Source organism: Pituophis catenifer, unplaced genomic scaffold (assembly GCF_029215685.1).
Source record: "Pituophis catenifer annectens isolate HBS135680 unplaced genomic scaffold, rPitCat1.0.hap2 SCAF_3, whole genome shotgun sequence".
NCBI lineage: Eukaryota > Metazoa > Chordata > Lepidosauria > Squamata > Colubridae > Pituophis > Pituophis catenifer.
The window spans coordinates 195,171,819-195,195,505 of NW_027256883.1; the positions used below are offsets into that span (position 1 = coordinate 195,171,819).

At 40.6% G+C, this 23,687-nt stretch overlaps 1 protein-coding gene across 2 annotated transcripts in view; it reads left to right on the forward strand.

Moving 5' to 3' along the window:
* The first annotated feature begins 273 nt into the window (after positions 1–273).
* PTPN1 (protein tyrosine phosphatase non-receptor type 1) overlaps positions 274–23,687 on the forward strand; it is a 95,006-nt gene continuing 71,592 nt past the window's right edge. The window contains exon 1 of one of the 2 annotated variants that reach the window (XM_070941747.1): positions 274–506. In XM_070941747.1, the coding sequence (XP_070797848.1) occupies positions 444–506 (63 nt within the window). In that variant the 5' untranslated portion in view covers positions 274–443. The remainder of the gene's footprint in view (positions 507–23,687) is intronic. The other variant, XM_070941748.1, reaches the window with a different exon arrangement.

Below are 23,687 nucleotides of genomic sequence, written 5' to 3' on the forward strand. Positions count from 1 at the left end.
TGTATGTGTGTGTATGTGTGTGTGAGTAGTCTAGGGTCACCACACACGCCCAGAGGTACTCTGATCGGCACTTTGATCTCGCTGCGCCTGGAGCGAAGCATCACAGCGGATCATCAGCCTCATCCTTCCGAAGCCCCGCTCCCTCTCCGGAGAACCACCGCCGCTCGAAGAGAGCTTCCCGCAGCCTTCCTCCGCTCGGGGAGGACCATGCCGGAAGGCTAGAGGCTGCTTGCGTAGTTTCCGTGTGGGCTGGAAGGGAGCGAGAAGGAAGGGGAGGCGCTATCTGAAGCGACCAGGCAGCAAGAGCCGCGGAGGCGGCGGCAGCAGCGGCGGCGCTCCGGGCAGCGGCTGGGACTCGCCCTGGCGTCCGAACAGCAGCGGTAGCAGCAGCGGCGGCGGCGGCGGCGGGCGAGGGTCAGCCAAGACTTGAGCCCCCCCACAGCATGGAGATCGAGAAGGAGTTCCAGCGGCTGGATCAGGAGGACAGCTGGGCCGCCATCTACCAGGTGAGCGAGGTGGGAGAAATGCACCGGGACCTGCCCGGCAAGGAGCGAACCGCGGCTGCTTCTTTGTCCGCTGGTCCAAGCAGCTCCTTTTTCCCTCCCCGCCTCCTCCCCGGGGACTCGCACTCCCCTCCTCGGACAAAGCTCTCGCCTTTTTTACCTCTCGTTTAATCGCGTCGCGATCGGCTCCCAACTCCGAGCCGGGCTCTCTCTCTTCTTTTTTTTTTTTTTGTCTTCCGCGCGCGGCTTGGCACGGCTCCCTCCGACATCCAAGGCTGGGACGGGGGGGTCCATTTCTGGCATCCCTCACCCAACTCCCTTGGAAATGACCCCGTTCCCGGCATGGAAAGCTTGCCGGGGAGAGGATGACTTGCATTGTGGGCGCCCTGGAGTTGATGTGTGTGTGTGTGTGTCTACTTCCCCCCCACAAGACAAGAGGGAGACGAAGATTGAATCATGATCAAAGGAAGTAAAGAAAACCATGTTAATTTCTTAATACAGATGGGCGCGCTGCTAAAAGAAAGGAGGGGGCAGATCTGTAGGCCATCCCTAATGGAAACTAAAGAAGCTCTCTTTGATCTTTGTCTACCCGTTGGTCCCTTCATTGCCCCTCTGCTCTCCAGGTTTTCCAGGGTGTGCCCCCCCCACCCCACTATGAGGTGTCCGGAGGGAGGGAAATCAACTGACTCTTGAAGATAGGCTTGCTTGCCATCTGCCTGGGGCAACTCCTCCATTAGGGCATCTCTAATTAAGAGTCTTTTGCGCAGTGCCCTGGAGCAATTATTTGAAGGGTCCATGTCCTTGTCCGTGTTTGTCCTGGAAGCCAGTAAGGCTAATTATTTCTCCCACACACTTTTTTTTTTTTTATTTTGTGAGGAAGCAAAAACCTGACCCCCTTGTAAGACTTCTGTTCCCCAGAGTTAGGATTTATAATCTCTTTCTGATTTATTGTCTACCAAGGAAGGCAGCTGCTGCTTACAAGTTGTGATCTCTTCTAGATACTCACCATTCCCCCCTCCCCCAAGACACATGTTACCTGGACAGTGTGGAAATGATGTCTAAATGTGGTTGTTGTTGTTTTTTCCCCCCAAGGTGCAATGTTTTCTGACAGGCTTTCATGAAAAGTGAAAGTATTTTTTTCCCCTTTGTTTCTGGTAGCCTTTGCAATTTGACCGTAATTATGAAACGGTTGAGTTCTGAACCATACACAGAAATGATGTGACTTGGATACGCTTGGATAAGTTATAATTTTGCTTTGTTTTTGAACTGCATCTGACGAGTTGCATGGGATAGAAGAAAAGCCCATTGAATAGATTTTTGGATTAAGAGCGAATACTTGTGTCCCATAAATTAGAAAAGATCAATACATGTAATGCAGTGCTGTCAATTTAGCAAGTTAGCATTGTTTTATCTCTCATTGTGTCTACCACCCAAAGTCACTTTTGTTGAGATGGCTGGCTATATAAATTTGATAAATAAATAGAAATAAAAAATATTTTAAAATGGACAAGAAAATCTAATGGATATATTGTTTCTTGGGGTGAAAGTCTTAAAAAAGAGACCTGGTCTTATTATGTTGAACTTAGATGGCACTTACTCTTATTAGTATGGTTCATCGGACAGTCAACCACATGTTTGAATTGGATTTGGCATTTTTATCCACCTATCTAGTCCTTTCCAAAGTTGTCAGAAGTTATTATTTTATTATCTTTGTGTGTATGTACCTGTTAAGGGCCAATATTTGACTGCTTGGGGATTTTGGTGAATCAGTAATAAAATTCTACAGAAGGGATGTTCTCCTCCACTCTATAAAAGGGACCTCCTTTTAGCATGGAGTTTTGTTAGATCTGTTTTAATCGCTATTGATGATATTTTAGTTCATATGCTGCCAGGCTAAATCAATATGTGAAATTAGTCTGAGCCAATATTCTCCCTATAGAGGTGATGAATGAATTTATCCCTTGCCATGGGATTTTGGAGACTGGAAAAGTTGCCTAAGCAATTTCTTTTTCTTTATGATCATGTTAGGAAATATTGAAAAAGATCTTCTGTAAGGCTTGGTGAAATAATACTGCATACATCATCAAACTACAAATTAAGCATGCCATCCTAGGCATTTGCAAAACTGCTGATTTCAGTAGAGTTTGATTGATAGTTTTCAGAGCCGGGTATATCCACTGAACAAAAAGAGATCTCAAATTGTGCATGGGTTTTTTTAGAGGGGGAGGGGAATGCTCTTTAGTATGCTAAGCATTATTGAAAGTTGGAGTAACAGGATATTTGCTAATCTGGTCTTGAAATGTCAGTGACTAAGGTAGTTTAGCAGTTGTTTCTTAATTTTGTTCTTCTTACTGTATCTTTACCGAATTTGGCTGGAAATCTGTACTGTATCAGCGAAACATAAGAAATTAGGTCAAGGTGGTTACTCTGTTCCTGGAATTTTTACACTATGTGCTTTGCATAATATCACTCCTTAATGTGCTAGCAAGCTGCAGTACTCATTTTTTTTTTTTTTTTTTTTTTTTTTACTATAAAAGCACAGTAGAGAAATCTTGGAAGGCTGCAATTCTTGCAAATCCTTGAAAAGCGTGTATATTTGTTCTAGTATGGACATTTTGAATTTGGGTCAGGAATAAAAATTAGGTCTTTTCTAGCCTTTGAAGAATATGACTAAATATTTTCTCTGTGAATCCCACCTGGGCCAGGTTCCCGGTGGCCCCCCGAGCATTGCAAATTCTATAGTCTGTTTTATTTCCTCTCATTCCATCAACTACTATCTTGCAGGGAGTACTTGGATAGAAACATCAGCAATTCTATTTACCGTAGTTTTCCCTTTCCCATCTATTCAGCTGTGAGCCTTCTGCATTTCCTGATATTTAATTATAAGGCTATGTCGCTTAGAGATGTCCCTGTTCTCCTATTATGATCACTCTTTCCTTTATTAATCTGTTTACATAAAACTGCTTCTTTTTCTCACGAAGCCGAAGCCGTAGTACACCTAATCACAGTGCACGCTTCATAACAAAAGGCTTCCTTTCTCTAGTTTAGATGAGCTCAAGGCATAGCCTTTTTAGTCTCTTTGCCTTAAAAGAAGTCCACATAAAAACAGTGAGCTGTTTTTCTTGTCGGACTTCTGCAATAACCTGCCAGGCTCTGCCTCCTGCTTCTCCAAGTGGCAAATTAGCTTGAATGTGGCAGGTAGCTACTAATTTAGTTTTTCAATGGGAGTGGATGAATTTGTGAGGGGGTCAGAGCATTAAGGACTGCCAACTGGGATTATTACTTTCTTTTAGCTGGATAGAGTGTTTTAAGAACTCACTGCCAGGGAGCAAAAAGGGAAAAGCAGTTGTGTAATTTCTGGTTTGACAAAGACAAAGCAAATCTTCAGCCTCAAAATAATTTTATCTGATCAGTGAGCTCTCTTGGCAATATGAAGGCCCAAATCTTTGGAGAAAGCTCAGTTGCTGTGAAAGGTAGAAAGGAGGAGAAGTGGATGGCCAACAGCATAGTGAATAATTACAGGGAATCCTCAATTTACGACTGTAATTGGGACCAACATCTCTGTTGCTAAACAAGGTGGTTGTTAATAGTCACACCTGATTTTATGACTTTTTTTTGGTTATGGTTCTTAAGTGAATCACTCTAATAGTTAAATGAAGGGGGATACTGCAACTGTCATAAATACATGCCAGTTGCCGAACTATCGATTTTGATCATATGACCATATGGGAGTACTTGATTTTGATCACATGACCATATGAATGCTGTGACAGTTATAAATGTGAGGGCTGGCTGTAAGTCACCTTTTTCAGTGCCATTGTAACTTCAAACGGTCACTAAATGAAGTGGCATAAGTACACAAATTATGTTAGAAAAGATTAAGTATAGATCATCATGGAGAAAATCTATGTGACTATTAGGAGTCAAAAATGCCTTAATGGCACATTATCTATCTAGTTTTGAATAACTTGTTGAGCTCTTGATGGTAGAACAACATAGTAATAAGCCATTTTTCTATCTTGTGTGAGAAACATTTACTTGCCTTATTTATTTCTTTACAGTATTGAGAGATTTCCCCAATTAATTAAGCTTCTGAGTGATGTACAACAAAACAAAAATAAAATAAAAAGAAGTTATCAAATTAATTGAAAATAATATATAATGCAATTACAGGTTGTCCTCGTATTACGACCACAACTGAGCCCAAAATTTCTGTTGCTGAGCGAGACAGTTAAGTCAGTTTTCCCTATTTTATGATCTTTCTTGCCACGGTTGTTAAGTGAATTACTGCAGTTGTTAAATAACATAGTTGTTAAGTGAATCTGGCTTCCCCATTGATTTTGCTTGTCAGAAGGTTGCAAAAGGGGATTCCATGACCCCAGGACACTGTAACCATCATACTGTAAATATGAGTCAGTTGCCAAGCATCTAAAATTTGATCACATGACCATGGAGATTTTGCAGTGGTCATAAGTGTGAAAAACAGTCATAAGTCATTTTTTTTCCAGTGCAGTTGTAACTTTGAACAGTCACTAAATGAGCTGTTGTAAATCAAGGACTTTCTGTAGATAAAGAGTTAGATGCCCATAACCAACTGGGACCAATGGCATGCTAAAATAAAATGCTTAGTAAAATACAGAGAGGGAAGGGATTCAATTTACTTCTAAGGAATGTGTGTTCCACAACATACGGTCTATTACTAAGAAAATTTAGAATCTAATCTGTCTGCTATATACTACTTGGGGGCAGTGGTAGGTTTCAAATTTTTTTACTACCAGTTCTATGGGTGTGGCCTGGTGGGGGTGGCATGGCTTGGTGGGCGTGGCATTGGAAGGATACTGTAAAATCTCCATTCCCACCCCACTCCAGGGGAAGGATACTGTAAAATCTCCATTCCCTCCCCACTCCAGGGGAAGGTTACTGCAAAATCCCCATTTTCTCCCAATCAGCTGGGACTTGGGAGGCAGAGAATAGATGGGGGTGGGGCCAGACAAACTTTTGACTGCCAGTTCTCCGATCTACTCAAAATTTCCGCTACCGGTTCTCCAGAACTGGTCAGAACCTGCTGAAACCGACCTCTGCTTGGGGATAGGGTGAGGACTCTCAACAGGCCCTCACTAGAGTTTCAGATCAGATAGGAAGATCTGATTTTTGGCAATGCAGAACCTGATGTATCCTGGTCGCCTTTCCTGCCTTGATCACAACTAAGCCAAAACCTGTTTGCCTTTATATATATGATTTTTTTAAATCAAATTTGTTCCAGCTGTGGAACATATTTGTAATTTCAGTCTGTGTGAATATATGTTTGCTAATGACATTTTTCTTCTTATGCAGATAATTATCATCTTACCACCTCTATCTCCAAGGCCTAGATTTAATTAAAATAAAGGCTGAATTGCTTGTCATAAAGCTTTCAGTCTTACTATTGCAGAACACTTTCTAAAAGTAGCTTTGCAAAAGTTGGCAAATGAAACCATTGGTCATATATATTTATGTGTAATTTTGACATAAAGCAACAGTTGTGGGCAGTTGTGAATGCATTCCCAAATGTTTCAAACCTATCTTTTTGCCAGTGAGTCTTTTCAAATATATGTTTGTGGATGTTAATTTTTTGTTCCCCAAAAATGAAGGGAAGGCAATACATTGGTTGTCAAAATTGAATCTGATTCCAAGACACCCTTTTGGTAGTTCAACCTCTCCCCTCACACCCCCCCCCATTCATAACACTGAATTGGACAGCAAATTATACTTGCAGCACAATTTCCTGCTGATTTTCAGCAGGAAGTAAATTAAAAAAGCTTAAATGACCCTATAAAATGTAAACATCCCCTAATAGGAAAGAAATCCCCACTATCTCTTCCACACGCCCTCCCCCCCTGTGGCTGAAAAAGAAATTGAATGTTGTATACTGCTGCTAAGTCACACTACCGCTGAGCTACAAACCTAGCTAATTACTGCTTACTCAGCAAAGCATGGTCAAACAAGCATGTGTGTATTATAATACATGAAGAAAGTCGGACATCTTTTATTATACAAAAGTTTTTTTGACCCAGCAATGATACTGTTGAAATTAAAATCCAGTCTGGTTCCAAGCCGGGAGAAAAAACCCGCTGGAAATAAAATGAAGGCTGGCTACAAGAAAAGAAGGTCTCTGTTTATTTGGGTTTTCAGAAACTTCAGTGACAGCAGAATGTTTCTGGGGTGGCTGACAAAATGGCTGAGTGAGTGGATGGATTTAGGGTTTGGTGATTGAGATGCTCCAGGGGGTTGTGCAATGTATTGGGCCTTGTGTCTTTTGCTATTCTAGTAGTGATGAGTAAATCGTATTATGTTCTAAAGGTTATGTCCTGTCCTTAGAATTTGGGTGGGAGAATGTAAATTCTTAATCCCATCAGCTTCAGCCTTCTGTGGGAGCTTGTGGCTGAAGGCATTTTATTTATGAATAGATGGGCCCAGTCTTTCTGAATGGATACCAAATCTCCATTCCAAAAGATCAGTCTCTTCTGCTTGAGGCTGTTTTCCTATGGCAGGAAGACGGGGGCTGCTTTCTGACTTGTTTCTCCATTTTTCCTTTCTATCCTATCCTGCCGCTTTTTTAATATTAAGAATAAAGACCATTTTAATCTGGGGAGTGGGGGGCTTCCTACAATACTTAACTTGTCACATATTACTAGCTGAATGTTTGTGAACCAGCACCAAGAACAAGCTGTAATTTTGTAGAAACATATGGTCTACCCACTTCCTTATTTTTAGTTTAGAAATGTAGACCTTGGTTTCTTACTAGGAAATTTCCAACTGCTCTCCTTCCTCGTGCCATTGCCTCTGAAAATGTTAGAAGATTGAGGAGAGATAAAAAATGGTGGAGCAAGCAGCTTTCTAGGAGACACTGAATGCATTCAGATGGGTTATGAAAATTTTTGAGAGGCTTCTGTAGAATTGAATGACATAAGTTTTTTTTTTAAGAAAAATTCTTAGTAGAAGATGAGAACCGGTGTAGTCTAGTGGCTAAGATATCAGTCTGATTCTCCAGAGATTCTCAGTCATCCAGGTCGCGGTTGTCCCAAATGTGGTTTTGCAAGAGGCAACTCGACTTTCTGGTTTTTCTTTGAAGACGTTTTGCTTCTCATCTAAGAAGCTTCTTCAGCTCTGAGAGTGAGAAGATGGAGGATCGAAACACACCCCTTCAGAGTTTGGTGGGAGATTTGAGGCTAGCCACCCTTTCAGATCAACACCTTATAGGAATTGTTGTTTGAGGGAATAAAAGTAGAGGAGGTCACCATGAAAGTGGTTTTGAACTCTCAGAAGAAAGCCAGGTTTTAAATTTAAATTTATTATTATTAATCCTTTTGGAAAGTTGATTTTAGCTGCTTCGGGGGGGGAGTACTTGATTAAATTGGAGGGCAAAAATTAGGTTAGTAGGCTTTCTCTGAAGAGCATTCTCTATTTGGGAACAACCTGAGAAAGCATATTTATGCATATCTTCCTTTGGAGAATTTGGAGCAGACTTATAATGAAATTGCATCAAAAAAGGGTCACAGGAAATAATCAGAACGAACGGATTTTATGCCAAGAAATTCTGCTTTGCTAAAGAGGCCATGTGAAAACCATGAATGAGTTTGTACAGGACACTGACCATAAAATGATTAGTTTGATTTTGGTTTAGCTGAGTATGAGTACTGAGTATTATTTCTGCTTTATGAAACTCAGTTTAGGAGGTACCTCATTGGTTTGGTATTGGTTTGGGTATGTCCATGGGAATGGGTATGTCCATGATGGCAGTCAGTTTTTGAGCAGACAAAGCTATAATGTAATTATAGGTTTGTCTTATTCAAGTACTTGGAATTTTGGGGGTGGGGTGAGCAATAAGGGGTCAGCGATTCCAAATATATCTAACCAGTGGTGGGATTCAAATAATTTAACAACCTGTTCTCTGCCCTAATGACCGGCTGGGTAGGCATGGCCATGGTGGGTGTGGCCAGGGGTGTGTGACAGGCGGCACTCGGCCTCCTGCACCCTTCTGGGAGCAAAAATGGGCTGCTGGGGGGGACCTGCTGCATCCCCCCGCACCCCATTTTGGGCCTAGTAGGCCTCCCTGCAGCCTCCTGGGAGTGAAAAAGGGCCACAAGGGGGGATCCGCCCTCCCCCGCGCCCTGTTTTGGGCCTAGTAGGCCTCCCTGCACTTACCTGGGAGCCAAAATGGGACATGTGGGGACTCCTGGAAGGGGCAGGGAGGGGAGGGGTGGAGCCAGCCAGTAATTTAACTATCGGTTCGCCAGACTCACCCGAACCGGCTGAATCCCATCACTGTATCTACCAGCTTAAAAGATTTGTCTTTTCCTACTCTAGTGGCCATCATTTGAACAACAGAATCATGACATTATCATTCTTCAGAAATGGTGCTTATATTCCAGGCAATAGCATATAAAAGCAATTCTATTTTTTCCCCTTCTAATTGTATGAACTTTGGAGATACAAGTAGTTCTCAATTTGCGACTATGATGGAGCTGGAACCTCTGTCATAAGTCATGACAGTCGTAAGTTGAGGCATCCAGGTGATTGAATCCAATTGAACAAATTTTTGCAGTGGCCATTATGCAAACACTGCTGTTTGTGAATCAGTGTGAGCACTTTTTGTTCATTGCCAGCAAAAAATGCTACAAATCAGGGGTGGGAAAACTATGGCTCCTTTATGACCTGGGGACTTTAACTCCCAGAATTCCTGAGCCAGCATGGCTGGCTCAGGAATTCTGGGAGCTGAAGTCCACAAATCATATAGGGGCCATAGTTCCCCCCACTCCTGCTGTAAATCATGATCATGTGACTGCAGAACCTTGCAAACAGCACTAAAGGTGAGCTGGTTGCCAAGCGCCTGAAATGCAGTCATGTGACTCTGGGGGGAATGTATAGAGGCATCAGAATTCTGGAGCCAGGTCACAAGTATAGGTAGTCCTCGACTTACGACCACAATTGAACCCCAAATTTATGTTGCTAACTGAGAAATTGGTTAAGCGAGTTTTGCCCCATTTTATGACTTTTCTTGCCACATTTGTTAAGTGAATCACTGCAGTTGTTAAATTAGTCACACGGTTGTTAAGTGAATCTGGCTTCCCCATTGACTTTGCTTGTTGCAAAAGGGGATCACATGACCCCGGGACACTGCAACAGTCATAAACATGAGTTAGTTTGAATTTGAACATGTGACCCATGGGGATGTTGCAACGGTCAGAAGTGTGAAAAATGGTCATAAGTCACTTTTTTCAGTGCTGTTGTAACTGAACAGTCACTGAATGAACTATTGTAAGTCAAGGACTATCTGTAGCTTATGGGGGGTTATTGTAACTTCCACTTGTTAAGCAAGGAGTACATATTATGAAAAAAATGTTTGGTTTTAATTTTACTGTATCTTGTTCTAGTAAAGTACACTTGAATTTTAATGATGCAAAACTTTAGCGTAATGGGCAACAACAAAAAATATGAGAGAGGAGAGGATTTTTTTCTAAAAAGAATGAAATATTCTGAGTTTGACTTACTTTGTCATACATAGTGTGACAGGGATGGCTGTGACAGGGAGTTCTTGTTGGAAGTACTTTGGCATTTGGGTACCAGATGGTTTGCCACAAATTCTTCAGGGCATAAGTGTTTGGGAAGGATGCCCAGAACAAAGGCAAAGAATACAATCTGTTTCATAGCTTGTAGCAACATCTCAGAAAATGTTCTAATAATTCACCGTTTCTCTGGAACTAAATGGGTATAATTCTCAGAAAAACAGATGACACAGGTAGTGCTCAACTTATAACGGTACATTAAGTGACCGTACGAAGTTACAACGGCACTGAACAAAGTAACTTATGACTGTTCTTCACACTTACGACCGTTGTAGCATTCCCCGTGGTTACATGATCAAAATTCAGACATTTGGCAACTGACTCATATTTATCACAGGCTCATGGGATCCTCTTGGGTGGCCTTCTGACAAGCAAAGTCAATGGGGAAGCTAACTTCATTTAGGAACCATGTTACCAACTTAACAGATTCACTTAATAACTGGACAAGAAAGGTCTTAAAATGGGTCAGAATTCACTTAACAACTGTCTTGCTTAGCAACCGAAATTTTGGGCTTAATTGTGGTTGTAAGTCAAGGACTACCTGTATAGTAAACCTGTACCTCTGCCATGCTAGGTTCAGACTGCAAATGAAAATTCTTATGGATAAAGTTTTTCTACAACATGCGCATTTGAGACTTTATATGGAAAACTAATATGTATCAGGTACAAAGGATTAAGTTGTACCACGGAAGATTTATTCAAGCCTATATAGAAGAATCTAGACAACTAATTGTCAGCCCAAAATTGGCACTAGATAAGGGTCAATAAAATTCAAGGGCGGGCTGGGCTTAGATCATTTGTGGCAATGTAAGGACTCTAAACTGATGACACATTTAACTCCGCCTCCCATGCCTGCTACTCCAAAATGGCGTCTGCTTCTGGGATGATGTCACATGCCCTCTGTACTATATAGAGAGGCCCAAAGGTGGATTGGCTGGGTTTCCTTGCAGAGCCTGATCTTTTTTCTTAGAATATGCTCTCTCCTTCCTGGGAACCTGCTGCATTACAAAATCCATTCTCCTGAATGGGCATCTGGCAAAAAAAAGTAGTAAATTGTGGCCATGTGACCACAGAATGCTACACAACAAGTTGTAAATGTGAGCAGTTGCCAAGTGCTCAAAATATGGGGTGGGAAGGGAATATTTTATGACAGCTTGAAGTGCTTTATGTGGCCGTAAAGCACCCTTTCTGAGGCTCTCATAACTCTGAATGATCAGTTGTAAGTCAAGAACTATCTGTACATACAAACCAGGGGTGAAATCTACTTACCTTCCCTACCGGTTTGGAAGTGCATGCACTGTGTGTGCACGCTTGCTCCGCTCATGTGCTCATACGCATCATGTGCGATTTTGGACGCTATTCGCAAAGCCTTCTGTGCATGTGCAGAGGGTAAAAAACAGATTACTTCCTGGTTAAAACCAGGAAGTAATGATGTCCGGGTGAGTGGGTGGAGCCTCATGCTGCCGCCGCTACCAGTTCTCCGAATCACCTGCCGTCGGTGCTACCGGTTCACCCAAACCGGTGTGAACCGGTAGCATTTCACCCCGATAAAAACTCAAATAAAGGATGAATCTGCAATGACGTTCATTAGATTAAATAAGAAGGTTCTATACATAATAGTTAGCCTTTTGGTGGTAGATAAATAGGTACAATGATTTTGGGCAAAAGCTGGCAGTTAGACAACAATTTTTATGATCTCAAAACCGTATATTGCATGTAGAGGATTGCCTGTTAATTGGCAGATAGAATAAGCAATATTCCCAGGAGGAAAGAAACAGATCTAATATATAAACCAGTCAATTTTTAAATTGGGTTCAGTTTATCCAATATTAGTTATAATTGGTGATATTGGACATTTAAGTGACAGTTTGCCTCTTGTGAATTTCAAAAGTTTGTATTGGAAAACAGTTTCGCAAATAAAGTTTGGTGGAGGTTTTTTTTTTAGTGTGTTGGAATTTGCAATTTTCTAATACTGTTGTAATATTATTGTTTAAAATGTTTAGAACCATTAAAGGCTCTAACATTGAACTGGGCAAGATGCGAAGGTATCTCTCAAATGTAAAAGAATGAGTCTTCAAACATTATGCTGCATGTGCTATGCGTGTGTTATGTTGCTTATATCTATTTTAACTTTTGATGTCACTGTTTAAATATACTAAATCTCATTACAGTTTAGCATAAAATGTACTCTGTAGAAAGATAATGTGATATATTCTACAGAGAAAGGTTTGGCTGGACAGTTCGGATGAATTATATTGGTACAGAAAGTCCTGCAATAGTAGGAGTTGGGTTTTTTAAAAAAAACAGATTTTCTAGAAGATTAAAGACTTACAAATTATGCTACTGTAATTTTGTTTCTCATGGTCACAATTTTCTACTGACCTTGAGTAATGGGTAGCGAAATGGATGTATTTTTCAACTGGAGGCCAATATTTTGTAGAATGTGTTGATTGGAAAGTTTCATTTCAAAAACCTTAAGAAAAATCATATGAATGAGAAGGAGGTTTGGCACCTATTAATTTTGAAAGTCACTCTAATCTGCCAGGTTGTTTTCCACTGTGTTAATTTTAATGGGTTCTTATTTTTAAAATGAATTCATCATTTTTGCTCAAAGCTAGGGTGACTCATCGTCTCCAAACCGAAAGGCCACATGCAAATTTGTTCCTGAATATTACAAAATGTAGAGAAATATTTTTTTAAAAAAACCTAGGTTCGTTAGCCAAAATGTTTTGGGATGACAAAAACTCTTATTGAGATTCTTAAGAAAGTAAGTGATTGTGTTGCCAAATGGCATAGCCATAATGTTCTCAAAACAGAGGACGTTATTTAAAGTAAAACAGGTATGTTTTCCTTTTCTTCTTATTAAATATAAAGTACAGGTTTGGATTTTTAAAATTGTATGCATACACAAGCTATTTTGTCTGGAGTTTACATAAGACAATTAGTAAATAAATAGGGATGTCTTTGGATATGGAGTACAACTAACTGAAGGACTTGACGTTGGTGGAATAATTGGATATAATGATTTTGTAATACAAAAATAGTTTTTTAAAAAATCCTTTCCATATGAACAGGAAGAAGGGAATCACTCGATTCTGGTATTCTGCACGGAATGATTGGCTCAGAGATTTTAGCTGCTGCTCACAATGTCCATGTAGTACAGGTGGTTCCTGACTTATGACCATAATTGAGCCTCGAATTATGACTGGACCAAATTCAGCTAGTGAGCTTTCATGCCTATGGCAGGACTAGAACTCAGAGTGTCCTGGTTTCTAGCCTGATGCCTTAACCACTAGATCAAGCTGGCTGTCTCTTTTTTTCAAAACAAACCACAAATTTCTACAGTAAGCCTTAAAAAAAAAAACAGCCCAACCACCAGAAGAGGAGAAAATAGCTCCATCTACTTTATATCAGTGCCTTACCAATTGTGAGGGATGTGCATTTCAACTGAACAAGGGTTCATAAATTCATAGCACATAGAATAATAGAGTTGAAAGGGACCTTGGAGGTCTTTTAGTCCAACCCACTCCTCAAGCAGGAGACTCTATACTAGGGGTATCAAACTCAAGGCCTGGGGGCTGAATCCAGTCCGCGGGGTGCTTAGTTCTGGCTGGTGGGGCCGCCCCGGAAACAGCATGGTGCCTCTGCTTGTAGAGGGTTGCAGGAGGCCGTCCTCCTGAGCTCCATTTTCACTGGCAGAGGGCTAGCAAAACTAAAACTAAAAACAAAAGAAAAGGAGAAATGTTTCTCCTTTTGCATTTGAGCATGCAAAAATGAACAGGAAAGGAGAAAGGGAAAGAGGAAAGAAAAAGAAGAGATGGGAAAAGAGCAAGGAAGGAAAAATAAGGAAAGAGGGGAAGGAAGAAGAAAGGAGAATGAAGAGGGAAGGAAAAAGAGAAGGAAAGAGGGGGGAGGGAGGAAGGAAGGAAGGAAGGAAGGAAGGAAGGAAGGAAGGAGAGAGATAATAATGAGAGTGAGGGAGGGTCTTAGCACTTGGCCACCACAGGTGCCCCTGACACGAGTGATGTCAAGCTGGCCACGCCCACCATGGCTATGCCCACCTCAGCCCCCCAAGGTCAAACAAACCTTGATGCAGCCCTCAATGAAATCGAGTTTGACACCCCTGCTCTATACCATTTCAGACAAATGCCTGTTGAATCTCTTTTTGAAAGCTTCCAGTGATGGAGATTGACATAAGGGCTAGTTCATTGATCCAAGGATAGAAGCTTTTGTTTACTTTGATCCAAAAGTCTTTAATCAAAAGGAAGAAAACAAAGAGTATCACCATCAAAGGAAGAATAGTGAAATAAAAAGAATTACTGTAAAACAGGGCTACTTCTTTTACCATGTATGTTTGGCATTTTTCCGTGTAGCATTTTTCATTAACAGGAACACCAGCATTTGGCTTGATGGTTGTTGAATAACAATATAAAACTCTTGAACCTAATCATCTGAAACTTGGCAGAATTTATTCCCTCAAGAGAAGCAACTGTGCTTGAAATGTATTTACAGTGTGGTACAAAAATTAAAATTATACTGGCAAGACTCTACTTAGGGAACAAAGTGTTAAAATTAATCAAATCAAAGTTTATTTATGGTGATAGAACAACATTCTGTATAAAACATTAAATCACAAAATATGTAATAAAACTAACATTAAAATACCTAATTGCTTTCCAATGTAGAAAACAGTTTATCAGATCTTATTATACCCAAAGTAGGTTACTCATGATGGAACAGTATTTTGCTCCCTAAATTGTCCATCAGTTGGTATGTTCCATCCTTGCCCCAAAGGCTATAATTCCTGAAAATTTAGTTCAATTTCAAATTACTTTTTATAGAAAGCAGACTATCCCAAAGGGGAAAAAAAAGCAATTGTTACTTGGTACTTTCCAGTTTTAATTAATGGGGAAGCTTGGAGGTTTGGGATTTTGCCTTGACTTTTCCTGCCTTGTTGTTTCCATCATCACCAGGGCTAGAATTGTTCAAAGTCTTTTGGGCTCTGGAGCCAGAATTCAAGAGGGGGAGGGGGGCAGAGGAAGGCAGGAAGATGTGTCTATTAGCAAATCCTAGCAGCAATGGGAGATATTTTTGTGTAGCTTCTGCCAGCTGCATCAATGACAACCTGATATGCCCATTCTAAACAAGAATTTTTCTTCTAGCTGAATCTAGACACAAACCTATCAAACCTAGGTGTAGACCTATTACAGTGGGGGCTAACCTTTTCCGGACCAAGTGCCCAAAGCGCATGCACCCGAACCCCCAAAATGCAATGCGCTTGTGGCCCCCGCACATGTGCCCTCTCTCCACACATATGTAGGTGGGACTTTGCACATATGTGAGCGCCCTCTATATGCACCCCGCTCCCTTGCACATGCATGTGGCCCCCCTGCATGCGCCCGGCCCCCCCATGCATGGCAGAGACTTGATGACCAGCTGGCCAGTGCACATGCACTGTGGAGCTGAACTGGGGCGACTGCTCGCATGCCCACAGAGGGGCGCTGCATGCCACCTGTGGCACACGTGTCATATGTTCGCCATCACGGACATGGGTGGGTTCTACTTACTTTTACTACCGGGCCACGTGCTCTTCTGCGCATGCGCAGAAGCATTTTGATGACATCGGGGTCGGTGGGCGGAGGCTCCCGCCGGTTTTACTGCCGGTTCTATAGAACCGGTGCGAACCGGGGACAACGCACCACTGATCACGGACCTATCAAGTTTGGGTTTAGAATAGTAATATTTGAGCTGAAGCCACTACAAGCTTGTTTTAATTGTAGAATGCTTTTTAATTGTTATTTTTATTATGTGTTTTTATTGTATGTCACCCAGAGTCACATTCTGGGAGATGGGCAGCTATATAATGTGATAAATAAGCAAGCTAGGGCCAACTCTGTCAGGGTTTCTTATGAAAATAAAATAGACATAAAGCTAAATTAGTTCACTTATATAATAACTATTTATTTTAGTTTCATACAACTTATTCCCAAGATTGAGGTCAGTATACAAGCAATAAATAGTTCTAAATAGCTATAAATAAAGAGCAATAAAATAGTCTCCTGAATAAAATCCATAAGTTAAAGAAAATGTGAGGAAATAAATGCACATTAAAAAAATAGTTTCCTCACCTTCCGAAAATATATGATTGGATTAGTGAATATTGTATCTGCACATGAATTTAAAATATAATTTTACTGCTCACACTCAGGAACCCCTGCAGTTTCACCCATTGGTTGCAGAATAAGAATGATGCTACAGCTCAGCAGATGAGGTGATTTGGTAGATGGAGTGTAGATACCAGTTGCCATTGGCTTCTAGAGGTGATTGATTGAAGTGGGTGAAAAAAGTACAGATGGTCCTCAATTTACAATAGTTCATTTAGTGACCGTTCGAAGTTGCCACGGCACTGAAAAAATGACTTATAACCATTGTTCACACTTATGACTGTTGTAGTATCTCCATGGTCATGTGATTTACATTCAGACACTTGACAGCTGACTCACATTTACAACGATTGCAGTGTCCCGGGGTCATGTGATCCCCTTTTGCAACCTTCTGACAAGCAAGGTCAATGGGGAAGCCAGATTCATTTAACAGTCATGTTACTAATTTAACAACCGCAGTGATTCACTTAACAAATGTGACTGTGGTGGGTTTCAAAAATTTTTTACTACCGGTTCTGTGGGTGTGGCTTGGTGGGTGTGGCATGTCTTGGTGGGCATGGCAGGGGAAGGATACTGCAAAAACTCCATTCCCTTCCCAATCCAGGGGAAGGTTACTGCAAAATCCCCATTTCCTTCTGATCATCTGGGACTTGGGAGGCAGAGAATAGATGTGAGCGGGGCCAGTCAGAAGTTTTACTACCGGTTCTCCGAACTATTCAAAATTTCCGCTACCAGTCTCCAGAACTGGTCAGAACCTGCTGAAACCCACCTCTGAAATGTGGCAAGAAAAGTTGTAAAATGGGGCAAAACTCACTTAACAAATTTCTCACTTAGTAACATAAATTCTGGGCTCAGTTGTGGTTGTAAGTCTAGGACTACCTGCAAAGGTTGGAAGAAGGAGGGGGGAAGGAATAAGCAAGATTAATAAGAAAGAGAGGAAAGGAGCAATGCGCTTCTGGAGAAGAAAGGAAGGAGAAGAGGTTAAAATGTGTAAGAGTAGGGTGAAAGAAAAAAGGAGTGGATTTGGACAATGTATGAGATTATTAGAGTTTAAGTAGAGTAGAGGCTGAAGAGTAACTGGAACATACTGGAAGATGTGGAAAGAAAAAATGAAGTATAACAGATGAAGGGGAGGCTTTGAATAAAAGGGACCAATGTTTCAGAGGGTCATTTTTTGCCATTATTATGAACAGCCGAAGGCAGTCTAGAGAGATAATGCAATTGCTGTTATGGCCCTTCTAGAGAGGAACATTTCCAGAGCTATAATTTTCCAGAGATATGATTGCTACGTGGACTAAAGCAGTGATAGTAAACCTATGGCACGCGTGCCAGAGGTGGCACGCAACGCCCTCTGTGGGCACGTGAACTGTCGCCCCAGTTCAGCTCTGGCGTGTATGCACGCACGCCTCCCGCTAATCAGCTGGTTTTTGGGTCTCTGCTGCGCATGTGCAGGGGCGGAGTGCATGCGTGAGCCACATGCTCATGCGCAAGGCACATGCAGGAGGCTCATGTGCATGCAGGGGGCATGCAGGGTCCATGTGTGCCTGCATGGGGCCAGGGCGTATGTGCGGGGCCCATGTGTGCATTGCATTTTGGGGGTTCGGGCACGCGCTTTCAGCACTCGGTCCAGAAAAGGTTAGCCATCACTGGACTAGAGGGGTTGCTAAATCTTCTCTAAGTTACTGAGGGACTTTTTCCCTTGGAGATGAGAGCAAGCCAGCCATAGATCTGAACTGCTAGCTAACATCCTTCCTCTTGGTACTTGAATGCCTAGAACAGATGCTGTTTAGGTGATAGGAACATGATTCGGTTGAAAGCTGGCTGGGAAGGTCATAAGTGGTGATCATGCTGCAGCCATCGTAAATACATGCTGGTTACCAGGCACTCGAATTTTGATCACGTGACTGTGAGAATGTGAGGACTGGTTGTGTCACTTTTTTTCAGTGCCATTGTAACTTTGAACGAATGGCTATGAGTGGGGGACTTTCTTGTGTGGGAAAGGAGAGAAAGACAAATGCTTATTAAGTATTAAAAACTGAATAAAAATTTGTACAAAAGTAAGTACATCTTCTTTGTGCACAGATTTGGGACAATAGATTAGTCTTAGATTCCCCCTAGCACAAAGTCAGGGCTATATCAGGTGCCGCAGTTGTACTGAACTGCATTTTGTCTTGTTAGCCTTCTGTTTTAAAACAGTTGCGCAGCATGTGTGTCTGTGATTAAAATACATGCTAAGTGATTTAGTAGAAGGAGATACGTGACAGGTGCATTGTAATGTGTTTTAAAATATGAAAATAGGTTTTCCCCATCCATGCTTAAAATTTCTGAAAGCTATTTGCAAGAGATCTGATCTAAAAGAGGGGAAGCCCCTAAAACATACTGATAGGAGTTAAATAATGTTTTTGGATTCCTATTCTTAGAAGGTGTATAAAAAATTGGTATTGAATTTACATCAAATTTGGCCTTGTACATCTGTAGGGTGACTACCATACAAGATTTGGAGTTTATTCTTTTGTTTTGAGGGAACCAAATGAATTAATACACATTAGTGAAACAAGCCCACTTCAAATTGAATAATTATATTGTTCTACTAACTTACTGATGGCCAAATATTTACTATATAGGACATACCATATTTAAAGTTTTTTGAGGGAACAAAAGCTAGAATGACTCAAATAAGTGCTACCACATTATACATGGATAGAAACAGGAGTTTCTCTTCCTCCTGGGATTTGCAAGTTTGATGGGTGGGTGGGTGGGTGGGTTATTTGCTTATTTAAACAATATTAAACGTAGTGTTTTAGGGGGTTATGCTGCAAATTGTGTGTATTTCCTGTCTAAAAATGGCAAGAATCTGTGCCACTGGTTTTCAGCAATTACAGTATACTACTGGTGTAGGAATATCAGAGTAATAAAATGGTTTCAGCTTGCAAATTACTCACACCTGCAGAAGCAAAATATTTTAATACAGATTGTGCAAAGAATTGAAAAACAATGAATTGCATAATTAATTCCAGAAACTCATCACATCAAAATAGTTGATAAATGACAGAAACAAAAAAGATCAGACAAATTGAGAACCACATTGCTATAAAGAAATTGGTTTTCCTTTTCTTCTGAAATGAGGATTCATAGAAGAATTTATGGTTATATCTATGTCATTATTAGAAAATCTGATACCAGTTTTTTAAGAAAGTTGCATAAAGTACAATCTGTTGCATAGTCTTTATTATGTATATATTAAATATACAATTGTTGTGGCCCTCCAGCTGCCAGTGGAGCTGGCGACAGACTCGGACGATGAGGAGGTTGGGGAGGAACTTGGGCCAGTGCTGGAGTCTGGGGAAGGCTCTGATGGATACTCTGCGTCGGACACAGAGATAGAGCCAGGGCCGTCCGACTTTTCCCAGCCACCGGAGAGGCAGCTGCCTTTGGAGGGTGATATGAGTGAGAAGGAAGAACAGCTGGGGCCTGTTCCAGATGCACGTATGCACAGAGCAGTTAGGAGAGGTGAATAACGGAGGACAAGGAGTCAACTCAGGAAGCAAAGGACACATGGACGCTGAATGCCCCCTCCCTGGCTGAGGAATAAATAGAAGGAAAGGGGAATGGTTGTCATAGGAGACAACAGTTCGTATTTCTGAAGATTTTACTCATTGTGTTTTGTGCCACAAAGACTGCTTGCCAGAACTTAATTTGTAGCCTTTCGGCTGGGCGCTCACGGCCTTGCAATTATCACAAGGAACTGATAAGGTCTGTTACTGCAGTTACAATAGTCCTTGAAGGACTATTGCCTGGGCTTTTCGGTGGGTGAATTAATTCACAAGAGATAAATAAAGAAGGTTTTTTTGTGACAAGGAGTCTGTTTCTTGCTTCTGCTAAGGCAGAGTCAGAACAACAATAGTGACTGTTACAGCAGATGCGGATGAGGGGTGACAGAATAAAGTTAGCCAAATAATTCATAGCAGCTTCAACAACAGAAGAATTAAATATTTGGACTAGAAGTCATACATCATATTTTGTTTATGTTAAAACATTTCACATCATAATTTGCTTTATTCTCGTTGTGAAGAAATAAGCCTCTTCCTGACAATTCATGTTTTTTCCTCAAAATATATCCATGTAATTTATATTGATGTAAGATTAATTGTCTTTCCCCCCCCCCCAAGTACTTGGCACATGCTATTTCCATCACTAATGAGAACTGCAATATAGCAACATCCATTACTTACAGGAATGCTGAATAATTAGTCTAAATTTTTATAGTGGGGTGGGAGAGGCATTTAGAAAGATGAAGAGATAAAAAGAGTGCTAATAAATCTAACAGTATATTTAATCCAACAGTAAAGTGATTTGGCTTATAAGGTAGATATGAGGGCTAATTAGATAAAATTGAAAAGTGTTTCAGGTGGTAGAGTAATACGGTATTCATTTGTCAAAAACTTCAATATCAGCCTTTCACAGAACATGCCCAAAACAATGATCTATAGACTTAAGTGTTCTACAAACTTAGCACAAAGGAAGGTACATAGTTGTCTGATATTATTTTGTGACATAATCCGCCATACTTCAATAAAATCTTCAGATTTTTTAAAATATTTGACTTTAATAGAAATAAAAGTAAAACATGAACTAATATAGAATAAGTAAATAAAAGAAAATGTGAAGTAAGAAAATACAGAAAGAGATACAAATAGAAAAGAAGATAAAATAGATGCAGAGCGACTTCAATTCTTCTCTACAGCACTTACACTCTTATCCTTATTCCTCTTTTCATTAAAATAACATACTAATTCTGTGCTTCCCATTTTCAGTCCACAAATCCATAAATCACCTGTTTGTTTTTTCCATTTTCAACAAAATGTCCATAAGAGGCTTGATAAAAGTACTGATTGTCTGATTCAATAGGTCAATTTTGGCCATGTCCAGCCATTTTATCATCTTTACAATACACTCTTCCTTCAGAAACATTGATTGCTAGCAATTGAGCAGCATATTGATACATATAAGTCAGGCAACAATTGCTGTTATTGCTTATGAGCATGCATAGTTTATAAGATTTCAGATTCAAAGATGAAGGATGCTTGGAATCCTTCAAAATCAAGTAGTCCTCGACTTACAACAGTTCATTTAGTGACCATTTGAAGTTACAACAGCAGTGAAAAATGTGACTTATAACTGTTTTTCACACATGACTGTTGCAACATCCCCATGGTCATGTGATTAAAATTATGATGGCTGCAGTCTCCCTGGATCATGTGATCATCTTTTGCGATGTTCTGACAAGCCAAGTCAATGGGGAAGCCGGATTCACTTAACAACCATGTTATTAATTTAACAACTGCATTGATCACTTAATAACTTTGGCAAGAAAGATTGTAAAATGGAGCAAAATTCACATAACAAATGTTTAGCTTAGCAACAGAAACTTTGGGCTTAATTGTGGTCATAAGTCGATGACTACGGTACTTATTTCTGAACCTGGAATTCTATTCTCAGAAAAGAGAACAAACTGGAATTGCGTTTTTAGAGGCAGAATAATAATGCTTCTTACAGGATGGGTGATAGAAGAAGACTTGTTTCTAATACTGGAGCAAGATGAAGGGTGAGTTATGAAAGGGGCAAAGTTCACAATATATTTGTGGAACATTTTGTTCCTCGGAAAAGTGGAAATCAGTTTTTCTGATACATTTATGGACTGAAAAGTGCTGAAGTAAATTAATCATATTCTTATGTCAGCCCTAAATGCAAACAAAATCAGGGAGTAAGGTATTAAGAAAACATACTATTTTAGAATATGAATGTCAACTCACAAAGCATCCCTGGCCTGCTCTCGAGTTGCCATAGGCAGTGCGTCAGTCAAAAACAAAGGTACATTCCAGCCATAACTCTGTCAAGGCTGTCTTCCGGAGTTACCCACAGTGGCCAGAGGGGAGTGATCGGGAAATTGCTTCGTTGGAGAATGTGACTGATGACACCTTGGGGGAAGGAGGGAAACAGGGTCAGAACTGGGCCGTAAATTACACGGGGTCAGAGTTGGCTTCACTTGGAACGTGCTGACATGAAGCTCCTAATAAATAACTGGATTTCTTTTGAAGCTTGGCTCAAGGCTCATGATTTAATTAAGATATGGTCGGAACCCTGACAACGAGATTATGTATGTGGGAATGAGATTATATTGTAGATGGGGCTCAAATTTGCATTGTTCCTCTCACATAGCATATAATCATCAAAGGCTTTATTGTCTAAACCTTTCTGAAGCTATCTAATATTTACACTGGACAAATTCTGTTAGCATTATTATGCAGGTAGTCCTTGACTTGTGACCATTTGTTTAACAACCGTTCAATTTTCAGTTGCAGTGAAAAAAGCGATTTATGACAAGTCTTCACATTTACAACTGTTGCAACAGCTCTACAGACATGTGATCAAAATCTGGGTGCTTGATAATTGGCATGTATTTGAAATGGTTGCAGTGTCCCAAGGTCACGTGATTGCCATCTGTGACCATCCAAGGGGATTTCCAACAAGCAAAATCAATGGGGGAAGCCAAATTTGCTTAATGACTACAGCAGAAAAAAAATCATGAAATCAGATGTGACTCAATGACTGCATTGCTTAGCAATGAAAGTTCTAGTCCCAATTGTGATCATAGGTGAAACACTACCTGTATTACGGTTTTATATTATGGAATTATTTTATCTTTTGCATTTGCTTATTTTGCTTATATATGTGTTTATGACCAGTTTTTAATACCCAAGGCATGTTAAATAGAAAGATGGCTTACCCATGTTTGAGGTAGACTAGAGGTGGGCAACTATGGCCCTTTTATGACTTGTCGATTTCAATTCCCAGAATCCTTGAGCTAACATGGCTAGCTCAGGAATTCTGGAAGTTGAAGTTCACAAGTCATAAAAGGGCCATAGTTGCCCACCCCAGAGGTAGACAATTCAGGGGTGGAAGTCTGGGGCACAAGGATGTAAATATTGTCAAATTACAACGAGTTTGTAAGAAAATTGTCAAATTACAACGACTTTGTAAGAAAATTCCAATTCCCCTCCACTCCCCAAAAAACCTTAACTTGGTTCTGCTTTTTTTTTTTTTATATGCCGCCCTTCTCCGGAGACTCAGGGTGGCTTACAATGTGCTAAGCAATATCTTAATATCTTACAGCTTAAGCTGTATCTTTTTCATAAACCTGTTGAGCATGCTAAGCAATATCTTAATATCTTACAGCTTAAGCTGTATCTTTTTTATAAACCTGTTGAGCAGCCAACTGCTTACCTGCTCCAGTGTCAGTCAAGACATAAACAGATTTTAAATTCCATTTCTTTCTGAAAGTCTGAAGTCAGTAGATATTTGTACTAAGGCAGGGGTGGGCAAAGCTGGCTCAGGAATTCTGGGAGTTGAAGTCC